The sequence below is a fragment of the Sebastes umbrosus genome, chromosome 10 (genome assembly GCF_015220745.1).
Source record: "Sebastes umbrosus isolate fSebUmb1 chromosome 10, fSebUmb1.pri, whole genome shotgun sequence".
Classification (NCBI taxonomy): Eukaryota; Metazoa; Chordata; class Actinopteri; order Perciformes; family Sebastidae; genus Sebastes; species Sebastes umbrosus.
Window position 1 is genome coordinate 9,535,205 of NC_051278.1, and position 14,672 is coordinate 9,549,876.

The window sequence follows — 14,672 nt, forward strand, 5'->3', positions numbered from 1 at the left end:
ACCCATTGATAGGGTTGCATCATATAGTAAAAATTCATATTTTGATATCATTGTGATAAAATTCTCAACACGGTTCACTTGCTTGATGGCCGTCCTGACCATCCGTTATCATGTGAACAAAATTCCATACGCAAGTTTATTTCAAACTGCTGTTTCCACTTCATTATCCACCATTTTCCCACACATGTACTGTGACATAGTACAAAGTCAGTAGTTGTATTCTCCCTCTTCTTGTTATCAGTCAACCTGGACCCTATTTTCCCATGTTTTTGTGTCTAAGTGACTAATGGGGACAACACTTTTTGAAATTGGTCCAATATTGAGGGATAACATTGTAAACAGCAGTCACTAAACAGGCTGTAATGTAAACATCTGGGGCAACCTGGTACCGTCAGTTTACGTCCACTTCTTGTTTTTGCCACTGACCGGCTCAGATTGTTATTATAAGTGTCTTGACAGCATTATGCAAAGAACCCTACAGAGAAATTAAACATTTATCTTTACCTTTCGCTTGATCTGGTCTGTTTGTTATTGTGTGTGTGTCGCTCTGAGAAGTCTCGTTGTGAAATGTTGCGTCACAACCACATTGTCGAAGTCATCTACGCTTTCTGTACTCTAACACAACAAACTCTCACAACACACCGGTGTACAGTTGCACTCCTCTCTCCAACTCTCATTCACGTTTCCACCGTTGCAACAAGTCACATGACACAATAACAGACAGGAAGCGAAAGGTAAGAAAAAACGTTTAAAGGTTAAAAACACCCCCTAAAATAGAGAAGGCCCTGCGACCCCCTGTGGAGCTTTGGCGACCCCTACTGGGGGTCGGGACCCCCCTGTTGGAAACCAGTGATGTAAACTGCCAGAAGGCCAATGTGTTCATGTGCATGTATATGAAAGAACAAGATTGTGCACAATATCAGAGAGTAAGGAAAGACAAAACAGGCATCTGCTCTTTTTACAGTTTATTGTGTATTTATATATATATATTTATATATATATATAAAACTACAAAAGTAAGACTGTTTCAAATTCATAGACAGCAGTCTGTCATTTATCTCATTATTTATATATATATGTATATATATATACATATATATATAATCTACAGTCCACATTTGGATCCCAATAGAGTGATCTCAGCTGATAGTTTCTCTGTGTGTTTGTGTTGTATTGCATAGAAAAAGGCACAGCTCTGAGGTCTGTGTAAAATACAGCCTTCGTAGAGGAAATCAGCCTCGACTGCGGTCAGTCTTTCCCGGCGATTTTGAAACCGCCACATGCTCGAACAGCGCTAAAACAGATTCGGTAACAAACACTGATCGAAAAAAGTCTCAGGAGCTCGAATGTTGTTCATACTATGTACATTACTTTTGGCATTGAAGCGTCTATGACAGGCTTTGGAGTCTTGACATCTGAAGGTTGGAGACGGCTTTTTTGAGTATTGCTGCATGAACTGTTCGCCTTCAACTGGAAAAAATGATAAACAAAAAAAAAAAGTACAAAAGATGTAAAAAGTTGTGGCCGCCACCCCACAAAAATAACAAAGCAACAAACAAACATAAACAAGATAATATAAACTACCTATGTATATAAAAAAATGGCTTCCACCCATATTTCCTCACTCAGATACATTCCTATCTGAAATACATTCCTACCACACATTCTGTACACACATTTACAATCCAAATGTTCACTTCACATCAAAAATAAATATATTTACACAGAAAAAGAAAAACAATATGAATAAATAACTTCATTGACAAAAAAAAACAAAAAAACAAGCACTCCAAAATCCAAACATAGTGAAAGAAACAAGACACAGTCGTCTACAAACAGTATTAGTTGGTGCTGCCGTCTGCTCGGCTCACGCTCGGCTGTGAATTCAGTTCATTTTCATACTAGCTGAGGTCAAAATGCATGCTGGGAAACTAACGATCTTCCATTGGAACAAGTTTTAACACCAACCCGACCTCGCTGCTGTCGGCTGACACGGTAAGATGAGTCAGACTGGATACCAGATAACACTTTAACAACTACTGCGTCCCACCAGCTGGGACCGCCGCTAGAAATACCATTAACATACCATTTTACACCCGAGCACGGCCGCGTAGGCAGACGCACACGTGTTTAGGGGGTTCTTGTGTTATTTGTTAGTTGAAGGAAAAATCCACCCTGTTGCATTCTGGGCCGCTGAAGTGTCTCTCTGTGGTGTACTTTTCTTATATTGTTGTGAATAGCTACACGAAAGATGATGTGTTTTTTTATAGGATACAGTGCACAGCAGTTACATCGGTGTTTGGGGTCAACATTAAAGCTGCACTCATCAACATCTTTTATATTATTACTATCAATGATTATGTATAATGTGTAAGGTGTCGTTTGTAGTGATAAACTTGTAGATAATTAGCACCAAACTCTGCAGTTCCCCTTAGTTCAATGAAGTGTTTTCTTCTTTTTAGAGCTGCAACAATTAATCGATTTGTTGTCAAATATTCAATTAATCGCCAAATATTTAGATAATCGATTAATCAGTTTGAGTAATTTTTTAAGAAAATAATTCTCTGATTGCAGCTTCTTAAATGTGAATATTTTCTGGTTTCTTTACTCCTCTATGACAGTAAACTGAATATCTTTGAGTTGTGGACAAAACAAGACATTTGAGGACGTCATCTTGGGCTTTGGGAAATACTTTTTCACCTTTTTCTGACATTTTATAGACCAAACAACTAATCCCGAAAACTAAAACCCGGAAAAATGAGTTAGCATTTTAGCACTTCCGATTCCCTCGTATGGAAGTCAATGGGTTTTTAGTTAGATGTCTGAAATAAGGTCTGTGGTTAACACAAGCAGAAGAGATTTTAACGTTTTGTTTTACAATGTAAAACGCAACAGTAAATATCCCTCTCGTGAATTTTGAAGCTTTTACGTGTCTTTAAAAAGGCGGTTGCTAACAAGTGGCTAAATGAGACTACTAAACATCATCACACCGAACACTAGTCCGCCTTTAGCTTAGTGGTGGCGACGTTGAAGTCATGCAACCGCGGTGTAGTTCATTTATAGCCGAACATTAGCATTTTACTTCTGGCGATTGCATTCACGCTTAAAAAATCATAAAAGAGGTGTTCCTTTGTGAAGATTACCTTGCTGAATAAAACGTGTATGATCATAAACGCTTGTTTGCCACAGAGCTTATTTTCTGCTATAATATAAAATCTAATGAAAAAATCTCATTGGCTTTTTGTCGAGGGAACCAGGGCGATGCTAACTTCCTGGTTTGCCTACAGAAATACGTCATCCCTGCAGCACTTTATGGTTTTATCCCTTCTTAATGTGGAACATCACAGTTAAAAGCCAAATCTGTGAATTGGGGACGGTTATAAACAAACATAACATCAGGTTAATTATGTTAAAAATGTAATGGGGCATTTGTGTAAACAGGACTATTTCTAACTTCATCAGGTATAAAAGGCTCAACATTTGACTGATAAATTGAATAGTTCGCAACTTTTAAAAAATGTGCTTGTGGTCTGCTGGGAAAAAACCCTTAGAAATCCTCATGTGACCCTCATCTCAGATGCTGCCCTTAGCCATCAAATTTTGCCTTTTTGTCATGCATAGAGGCCTGAGCAGGGGGGGTAGTGTTTTGAAACAACAGTCATTTGCATCATTGCAGCTTCAGCTTAACATTGTGGTTTCGGGTTTCCTATTTCAGTGGAAATCAACATTCAAATAACCCACGGGCCAGATTTAGCCCCGATGCTATCGTATGTGTTGCGCAATGCACAGAAGTGAGACGAACCCTGAGATTTGGCGTATAGGGTTCCTAGCACAAGTTAATACTGTACGCTGTGCTGTAATTTCTCTGTCACTCATGTTGCTATTTCTGTAAGAGCCAAACCAAAAATAAGGCATTTCTACTAAAATATAAAATTTTCTTTGTGTGATATTTTGCAATCTGTAATAGTTTGTTTGTTTTGAGGCCTTTTTAAAGCTAAATTTAAATGTGTCTCTGCTGAGGTTGAACTTTTCACAACATCTACATCCAACAGGGAGGCAAGAGTTGGTGGTGGCGCAGCTTCCAATGTAAACACATCAAGCTTTCCAGTCGGTGTAGCTCATTTGAATGCTGCTGTAACTGAAACATGATAGTTTGAGCTCATGCAAAGTAGCATCCAGCACAGTTATATGTGCCGGCCAGTAAGGAAGGGGTAATAAAATAAGTCCTGAACTGAATTCATAGACATGATGTGCACAAGAACAGACATTTTCCTTCTACCAACAAACAACCAGGCGATGTGTTTTAGAGCGATTCCCAAAAGCGTGATTAATAAAGCCAAGCTAATGTAGCACACCGGTAAAACGTATTCCTCGTAAAAACCTTTTTATGCTCGCTTTACAAATAAAACATCTGTAATAAGATTAAATAATTATTATTTGATCATGAGATATTACCTTACTTAATAATAGTTTTATAACACAATACAATAAATTAAAAAAACAACAACATTGAGGGGTGACCTTGCTCGGCTGTTAAAGTGAAAAGAACTAGAAAAAATACTGTAAAAACAGGAATTGAAGAAGTGGTCATTTTGAAAGGCACTCGTCTGCTAAAAGCCATGAATTCAGTGTGTGTGTGTGTGTGTGTGTGTGTGTGTGTTGGCTTGTATTACTATACCTGTAATGTCCTCACAAGGATAGAATGATTGCACAAATCCTCCAGAATGAGGACAATTTGCCGGTCCTCATTTGTTTTTCTATTTACAGTTTTAGGGTTAAGGCTTAGGCTCAGGTTAAAGATTAAAACTAGGATTAAATTAGGATTATTAGGGAATGAATGGAGTCGATGGAGGTCCTCACAAGTATAGAAATACAAACTACAAAATGTGTGTCTTTGTTTCCCGGTTACTTCATTTCCATATTTGGAAAGGCGAGCACAGTGCATGCACAGTGTTGTGTAGTAGTAGTTGTCATAGTAGTACTAACTGACATCACTATCGATGTTTACAATTACCGACTTTTGAAGAGTTTTTTAAAAAAAAAACTTAAAAAACAGGAAAAAAAAAAACAAATGTTCATTCCAGTCTGTTATTAAAATGTCTGTTTCTGGCGTCCGCGAGTCACGAGCCCACCAACACCTCCATGATGTGGTCCAGTTCTGTCAGATCAATTTTGAAAGGCTGATTGGCTGAAACCTGGGGGGCGGGGCCGCTATACGGCGACGCCAGCGATTTGAGGAGGTCGTCCGCCGTCACCACCGGCGACAGTTTGGTGAGGCCACCGCCTGCTGTCACGCCCACCGCCCCCGCTGTCGTACAGGGGTCAAAGTCATACATGGACGTGTCGATGTCGGCGAACAGGACGTCGTCCAGCGCCAAGTCTGAGAGAAACCCCGAGGGCGAGGAAGAGGAAGAAGAGGAGGAAATGTCTACTAGGCCAACAGGGGGCAAAGTGTCCATCGGCCGGAGCTCGCCACAGCGGGCGTCCGCTAGCAAGACGCCAGCTGCCTCTGGTTTAGCACCCATGGTCCTGCTGTCTCTGAGTGGACCCGTGGGTGCTGGGGAGAGGGGTGCTAAGTGGGAGGGCTGGGCGAGTGGCGTGGGAGCTGGGGAGGTAGTCACGGTCGTAGTATTAGCTGCTGCTGTCCTTGTTATGGCTGTGGGAGGACCCAACTCCATGTCACTCAGAGCGGAGGGGAAACCGTCGTTGGACGAGGCCGGCACAGCGACCCTGACGGGCGCCTGGCTCAGAAGCGCCGAAGGGAGCGGAGGAGGCGGCGCCGGGGGAGGCGACATAGGAGGAGTGGGCGGGGATGGAGTACAAAAGGCTGAATCTCCACCGTCGTCCTCCAGTAAAGAGGCGGGAGTGAGGCAGGCGTCCAGAGGGGCGGGGCAGATCTCCACGCGGGTGGGGCACGCCTGGGATGCCTGGCAGTTGGGAGGCACCATTGGGTGGGGCGAAGGCGGCGGGACGATCGCCGGCATCAACAGCGCAGACGGCTGGGACACCTGTGCCGCCGCTGACAAAACACCAAAGGAGGGCGGCGCGTCACGGAAACCCTCATCCATGGGGTCGTCGGGCGGCGGCGAGGGCGGCAGGAGCAGCGGCCGCAGGGAGCCTTCCTGCTTGAGTTCGTCCTGGATGCGTCGCAGCATGTTGTTGATGAGGACGCGGCGCTCCAGGCTGGGCTCGCCCATCGGCCGCTGGCTGTACAGCTTCATCAGGGAGATGTTGAAGATGGTCTGCCGCTGCAGGTTGTACGACACCTTGGACAAGCCCTCCGGACAGAAGCCTAGTCCCCCTCCCGCCACCGGCGCCTCCAGCGTTTTGCCTTCCAGCCCCTCTTCATCCTCGTCCAGCTTCCGCTTCGCACCTTTACCGAACATATATCTGGAAAACCAGAGAGACAGGGGAGAGGAGGTTATTTGTCGCTCAACTTAGAAGTCAGTAACATAAAAAGCATCTCATCTGGGGGTTTATATTTAGTATCACAAGGAAACAACATTTGTTCTGATTGGTCAAAAGTCTTGTAATTTGGTGCAGCTGGTGGCTGGCTGTTAGTTTAGGGAGCGCTTGATTTGTGATGCGTTGATGTGTTTTCTATGAGCGGAGCATTCTAATTGCAGGTGATCGTGTTCATTTAATTGTAGGAGGCCAAAATTGTGATCACGATTTATATTAAATTAATGTGCAGCTCTAGACCATTGTGGTTTTTGTATGTTGATTCAAATCCAACAGCCCTACTAGATCTCATCATTAGATTATCACACATCTCACCTAACTGAAACACTGATATATTCTCCAGTGAAGTTTGCCGACTGAAACCCAGCAGCTTAACCGTGGTGATTCAAAAAGCTGCTTAAACGCAACAAGCTTACTGCAACAGGGGATTTAAAAAAAAAAAAACATACATTGAAACCAAGAGCAGCTGCAGAGGGAGCCTCACCGCTGCACGCTGTAGCCCAGCACACACATACTAGTTATGTAATAGCAGCGTTCCCTGCTGTACCACAGGATCATAGGCCAGATTTTAAGCCCAACCCCCCTCTACCCTCAACCCTCCCTCCTTCCCTCCCTCCCTCCCTCCGCCTGCCATATCAGAATAGCACATTGAGTTACTTAAACCACATTCAGACAGCACGCGTGTTCGACCCGCGTTGGACCGTTTCACACGAGACAGCTGCTTCCCGCTGTTGGCAGAGACTCCAGTCTACAGCGCAACACTTCACTGATAAAACACTGAATTATATCCAGTAATTAACCAGATAAAAGTTGCATTTCCATCTCTCTTAATCACACACGTTTTCTATTTATCCCTCTCTCTTTCTCTCTTTTGTCGGAGGGTTTGTTAAATGACATTTAAACATCTGTATCATTGAATTAATTTCCATTCATGCAATCAAAGCCAGCGTCCGACCCGCGTCCAACCCAGGACAGGAAGAGGATTGTGAGGGAGGGTCAGCTGATTGTAGTTGACCCATACAGATCGACCCAAGACCTGCATCACCGTGTCGGTATGAATGGGGTATTAGTGAGCGGGTGGGGCAGGGTGGCGGCGAGAGACATAAGAGAGAAAGAGAGCCATGTTCCCTACAACATACTGTACATATTCCTGTTCATATTTTACAGATCTCTGCATCTAATCAAACTATCTGATGGTGTCATTATTGGTGCTGCAGAGAAAGCAACGAAGGCAGCAGAAAGAAAGAGAGACAAATGAAAAAAGAAAAGAAAGAAAACAGGAATCGCTGCAGTGTGTTTGACTCAAATCCAGGCTGACAGGCTCATGCAGCCAGTTGCTGTCTACACACACACACACACACATGCACACACACTGCGCATGCGTCTCCACACACACACATACACACTTACAACCACACACACAGGAAGTGTGAGCTGCAGGCCCAGTCACCACGACTGGTTGGTTGCCATGACAAACAGAGTCAGCTGGGAATTCACCCAGAGAGATGACAAAGAATGGGATGGGGGAGAGGAGGAGGAGGAGGAGGAGGAGAAGGAGGAGGGAGGAGGAGGGGGTGTGCTGGGGGGCAGGAAGGAAGAGGAGGAAGACGAGGAGGAGGAGGAGGAAGTAGAGGAGTAGGTGAGATATTGGTCTGGAAAAGGTGGGAAGGGAATGAGCAACTTTCTCTCTTCTTATCTATTAAAACTACTGCTGAGGTGCCTTTGAGCTCTTCATTACTGCAGACTTTAATTGGCTCATAAATGATGCAGATGCGGCTGCACATATTCACATTTTACTGATATTAGCAGATGTTAAAAAACCTTTGATTATTTGATTTCTTTGCCTTTTGACACAACAAAAGTACAGCAAGTTAGCGATGTCCCTGATAGGGCTTTTCCATTGGCACTTTTGGCCACGCCAAGTCAAACCATGCCGCGTTGATTTGTACAGGAGTCGTGTTAAGTTGCTGCTGATGAAAACCTAACATTTCTTGATTTTACTGCTTCACAATAAAAAAGTTTAAATAACAGGGGACTTTTATTGTGAAGAATTTATAGGAAATGAAATGCTTATCTCCAGATTAGCGGTGCTTCGTTAGCGGCTATTCTTTATAAAAAAAAAAAGTCTACTAATACTGCAGAGACGAGGCTCATATTTTAAATCCAAAGTATGTAACACAAGTAACACTAGTATGGAAACACTTTGGGTTTCACACCTCACTCTGTGGTTAACTATGTTATCGTATTGCAGTAACGTGCGGTCAAGTCAGCCGTCAATCTCATCTCCGCGGTCAAATCGGCCGACGTCACAACTGTAGAGCACCCATATACTGACATTTATGTTAAATGCATTCAAACGACCCGGATGGAGCTGACCACGGATGTATAAAGCTGACGGGAGAGCTAGCGACGGACTTGGCGAAGTTAGAGGAAGTATACACGTGTTTTTTCAAAATAAGGTGTTAAAGCTTCAGTAGTCAGTATATTTTTGGCATCATTGGGGAAAAATTCCATAATAACCTTTCAGCATGTTGTAATTCAAGTGATCTGAGAGATAACTAGACTGCTGCACCTCCTCATGGCTCTGTTTTCAGACTTTAGAAAATCTATTCATTGAGAGAGCGTTCCTATTGGCTGTGCTCCGGTCATGTGACCAGAATTTGACGTTCCTTCACCAGATTTCACAATGGCGGCGGCGTCACAAACTTTCTCATTTTACAGCTAAACCGTGCACTACAAGATGATTCTGAAAACATCTGAGGAGAGAAATAGGCATTAACGTAACATAATAGATTCACATTTGATCAGCGCTGCCTAGTTTGACCGTTTGGTCGGAGTTCGCGAGTGATTGACAGCCAGCTCTCATAGACGGCAGCTGGACAGCAGACCTCAGATCAGCTCTTACTGCTTGTTTTCCTCCGGTCTGTGAAATCTTACAGATGCCGTTAGGAACACCGGGGGACACAGAGACACATGATTTTTTTCATATAGCAACCGTTTTATAAAATAACTTTTTTTAATCATATTTGCTGTAATCTCGCCTAATCAGCTTTAACAAAGGGAACTTTATATACAAAATTCATATATGGAAATATTCTCATTTTACAGCTTAACAGTACACTACAAGATGTTTCTGAAAACACTTGAGGAGAGAAATAGGCATTACAGTAACAGAATATTGATTTATATTATATTGTTTATATTACATATTTGATCAGCGCTGCCTTGACCGTTTGATCAGAGTTTGTGAGTGACTGACAGCTGCTCAGAGTCAGCAGGCTCCAGCTCGGCTCTGACTGCTTGTTTTCCTCTGTGAAATCTTGCAGATGTCATTAGGAGCACCGGAGGACACGGAGGAACATGATTTTTTTCAGATTACCTGTCTCATGTACTACTGTCAGGATATAGTGATCGTTTTATGAAACTTTTTTTAATCATATTTGCACCATTTCTACCCACTGCTGCTTTCATAAACATCCCAACATTTAGATGTTTGTGACTTTAAACCATCCACTACTTGAGTTTCTGCAGTCGCTGCAGCTGCTTGTGGAGCTTCTAGGGAAAATGGCGAATCAGAAAGAGAGACACAGAAACAGAGAGAGTCAAAGAGAAAAGCAACAGAGTTAGTTTCAAAGCAGTTTGCGGGTGTGTGATTGAGAGCTGAAGCAGCTGCGCATGTCTGACTCACCGACTCATGGCGGGGTGTTTAGACACACACGCACACACACACGCAGACGGTGCAGGGCTGACATACCAGAGGTGCCCCACCCCTTACATTCCTCTTCATTATCCTCCTCTTCCCTTTCCTTCTCCTCCGCCTCTTCTTCACTCACTCTTTTACCTCTTTTCCATCTATCTTTTTCTCATCCTACCCCCTCCTTCCTCTGACTGTCAAAGTTCACAGGCCCGGAGCCGTCCTACACCCTCTATGAGCCACGTCTAGATATGAACACACCGCAAGAAGAAAAACAGATCATAAATGAGTAGATAAAGAGCAGCAGTGGAGGAGTACTGCAACTCCACAATGGAGCCACGCTCTTCGTTCAAGGTCACTGTGACTTAACACGCCACACTGTCTCGTCTCAAAACTACCTTTTCCAAAAGGTTTTCCGTGAGGTAAATATAGCTCGAGGTATCTTGAGAGCTTCTAAGCAAAGAAGCAACCAGCTATGAAATCAACCAACCTACAGTTTTGAAGGTCAGCAGAACTATTACTGATATTTTTGGACTGAAGAGCTCACAATGTCTTTTCTTTTTCCAATAGTTATTACTTTTTAAGGAGCAGTGTGTAACATTTAGAGAATATAATATTAATAAGTATGTTTTCTTTAGTGTATAAAATAACTGATTTTAGTGAACCTCACTCCTGGAACAAACCAAACAACCAAGCCGACTTGGCAGACGGAAGAAGTTTCATTTGGTTGCAATCTACAACCTCACCGCTAGATGCTGATAAATCCTACACCTTTAAATTGGACATAAAGTTGCAAAATATTATGAGTATTTAGTATATTGAAAATGTATTAGAATAACTTCAGAGCCAGTGCAATTTCAAAAGTAGTGTATAATCAGTCAAACTGTATCATATCAGAGGCTGATAACGCTCACTAGACATGGTTTACTTTAATAAAAGTCCAATATCTCCCTATTATTTCATCAATATATGTAATCAATAAGACATATTATGAAGTGCGTTCCATTTGTTGCGTTTTCTTCCTTTTTCTTGCCCTATAAACCACCTTCAAAAAAGTGCAACAGATACCAAACAAATCATAATCAATACATAAATGGTTGTTTCCAGCAGAGCGATCTGATCTAGGAAAAAAACTTCAGGGAAGAACATTTCTCAAAATAAACTCTTCTCTGATTTTGCAGACACTACAGCCCAAAATATCACCAAATATCCTGATACAAAACCAATAACCAACACCGACTGGGCTGAACAATTTCCATTTTACTCTGAAATAGGACACCCACACAGCTTATGAGAGAATTGATGATGATTAACTATAATTGATAAGGACACAACGCAATCAAATATCAAAATCTGAAACTTCATCTCAAGGGACCTTGGAAGTAAAGTAATATAAAGCAAAGAAAAATAGACTATTAAGAACAAGCAGTGAGTTTTAAAAGGATAGTTCAGGTGTTTTGAGGTGGGGTTGTATGAGTTACTTATCGATAGTCAGTGTTTTACTGCTTTACCTCACCGTCAGACAGCACTTTCTGACGGGGAACTGAAGCCGTTGCATCCATCTATGCTCTCGCCAAAGCCACCAGACTCCATTGAAAAAAACAGTAATTTTACTTCGCAGAACACAGGAGTTGTTCACCAATGTCACACAATAACACAAACAAACTAATCAATCGAGGCAGCAGTAACCAGCAACTCCCGTGTTCTGCAATGTAAAATTACTGTTTTTTTCAATGGAGTCTGGTTGAGCATAGATAACGGCTTCAGTTCCCCGTCGGAAAGGGCTGTCTGTAAGGATGCACCGATTGTGAAATTGTGGGCCGATACCAATACTGATGTTTAAAATAACAATTTGGCAGATACCAATGTTTTTGATGTTGCTGTTTATTTTGTTTTTGTTGTTATTTATTCCCCTTTTGTACTGGGGAAATAAAGACATCTTCATTATAAGAAAAATAACTGAGCTGTATTAAAGTCATTCAGCATTTCATGACACTGTCTTTCAATGGGAACAAATTCAAGGTACACCTGCAAAAATATTTTAAATATAGCGTACACTTAAACTGATATTGATTTTTTCAGGTGGGCCTTTCTTTTGGGTGGCTAAAATATGTTTTGCTGCCGGCCCCGTCTACAGCAGTACATTGCTTTGGTTCGGTGCAGTAACTCCTGTCTGCTTCTCCAAACTGGGGGCGTCCCGACCGTCATCTATTGTAGGTAATACACTGACACTGACACTTCAAAACATCCAAACAATCCCTATACTATATATGAATGAATGAAAAGTATAAATCTAATCACAAACTGATGGAAAACAGGAGTGTTTTATACATTTAGAGGTGAGGTCAGGTGTGTGTTAGCTTGCCAACTGTGCCTAGAAACACGCATCAGACATGTGGGCCGAGCATATTACTCCAGGAGCTGGCTGCTGTGGTGAGTATGTGTTGTGCAGTAGTGCGGTGCTAGTGGATGGACTCTGCAGTGATATTATGATCCTGTAACCGGATACGCTGGTTTCCATGCCTGAGCTGCACATCCACCCCTCCCCCTCACCTCCACATCGGGGCTATTTCAGGTTCTCTGGATGCACAAAGTGTGGACACACACACACACACGCGACACACACCACGCTGCTGCTGCAGGTGGATGAACGTACTGCGATGTGCTGCATGCTCAGTATGACATGTATTAATCTCAGCATGTGCATGAAGGCATACAGTACAGTTTGCAGTCATGACTGTGCTTCCACTGTTCCTCCTCGCTGTAATGCATCCAGCTTTGCACATGAGGACGACACTGTCCAACTCACTCCTGTGTGTGTGTGTGTGTGTGTGTGTCTCTCAAACACACACACATTGTAGCACTAGTAAACACATTCCAGACGAAACCCAGAGGAAGAGATAGTGCGTTGTAGTGCTCGCCTGACCAGATCCACTACGCTCAATAGCAGCTACGCTTCCACACACAACTTAAGATACAGTTACACCATGACGATAGCTACTACTACTACTGTTTATACCACTACTACAGCTCTGTCTAGTGTCTACTAATATATTCATTCTGCTTCTGAGCACTTGTATAAATGCATTCAAAGTGCCACAATTAGACTTGGTCATTGACGCCTTGCCAGCAATTTTTTCCACTAAAACTTTCAACTTGCTCTTTTGCATAGGCCTGCAATAAAACAGGAAATTACCTTCAACCGGGAAAACACAGTATGTTTGACTTTTTTTCAACCAGACACATGTGGTTTAAAGGGGGAAATGCTGACAGGAGGTTGGGTGATGATGAATAAAGGTCAATTAAATATTGAAGGTCATTTAATTTGCTTTTGGCTGCAAGTGAACAACATAACTAATCTTCAAAACACTTTCATTTTGACATTGCTGCAAACTCTTCAAAAGTTTTTCTGTGCAGCAACAACAACACGGGAGGACAGATGGTAGAGAAGAGCAGGAACCAAAATAAATAAGCCAATCGTGCGGCTGGAAACAATGTCCTGTGCGTGTGTTTTCCCTCGTAGTGATCATAAATGCTCAGATGACAGAGGTCAGCTGGGTATCACACGGGGAATTCACTACGACCTCTTACATAATGACAGACCTGGTTACAAAACACTACAGCTCCGACTGCACAACATGCAGCATCCCATTAATAAAGAGACACTCGGTGTGAGCGCCCGGCAAGGCGAGCTCAGGGTGGACTGAACCGTTAAAAAGAAGATGTGAGAGAGAGTTGATGTCTGCAATCTGCATCTGGAGGATTTTGATCAATTTAGTTTGCAGCTGTTGCTTTTAATTATTTTGAATTAATGAATGCATCACAATTCATTTTTGAGAGCAATCCTTTTTTTTTTATAAAAGTCTGAATGAATAACTTTCTGTATTTCATTTACAGTATTCAAAGTGTAAGTTAAGGTGTCTGAAGTTAAGAGATTAATCACACACAGCAGGTCACGTAAACCCTTTTCTTTCCAGACTCATATTAAACCTAAACTCAGCTGCCAGTTCATTGGGTACATATAGCTTTTTGGGAGTTGTAGTTTCTAACATTCAAGTCTTCACTCATTGACAGAATTGGGCTGGACAAAAAAATAGAAACACCTCTCAGTGTTAGTGATGTCACGAGAACCAATACTTCAGGACCAAGTTGACTAGAGACTAACGGCGTAAGGTCGTCCCGAGGATGATAGAAAATGTGTTTGGGACGAAGTAAACTCATTATTGATACCCTATTTTTTATAATGCTACATTGTAGTGTCGTCACGATACTTGAAAAATGTTGATATTTGATACCATTTTCAACACCACAGGGAAAATTTGACACAACATTGTGGGCATAACATTTTAAATTTTTCTTAAAATATAAATAGCGGTCGGAGGGAAGAGAGAGCAGAAAGCGCAGCAGGTACCCGTGTATTGATACTGTGGAAAATGAGTATTAAAACCTTTTCAAATATTCAGTATCGATATGTTTCGATGTATTTTTGACAACACTACTACATTTCGAACAACAA

At 42.2% G+C, this 14,672-nt stretch overlaps 1 protein-coding gene across 2 annotated transcripts in view; it reads right to left on the reverse strand.

Moving 5' to 3' along the window:
- Nucleotides 1–4,456: 4,456 nt before the first annotated feature.
- sertad2b (SERTA domain containing 2b) overlaps nt 4,457–14,672 on the reverse strand; it is a 39,478-nt gene continuing 29,262 nt past the window's right edge. For both annotated transcript variants that reach the window (XM_037782933.1, XM_037782932.1), the window contains exon 2: nt 4,457–6,390. In XM_037782933.1, the coding sequence (XP_037638861.1) occupies nt 5,121–6,386 (1,266 nt within the window). In that variant the 5' untranslated portion in view covers nt 6,387–6,390 and the 3' untranslated portion in view covers nt 4,457–5,120. The remainder of the gene's footprint in view (nt 6,391–14,672) is intronic.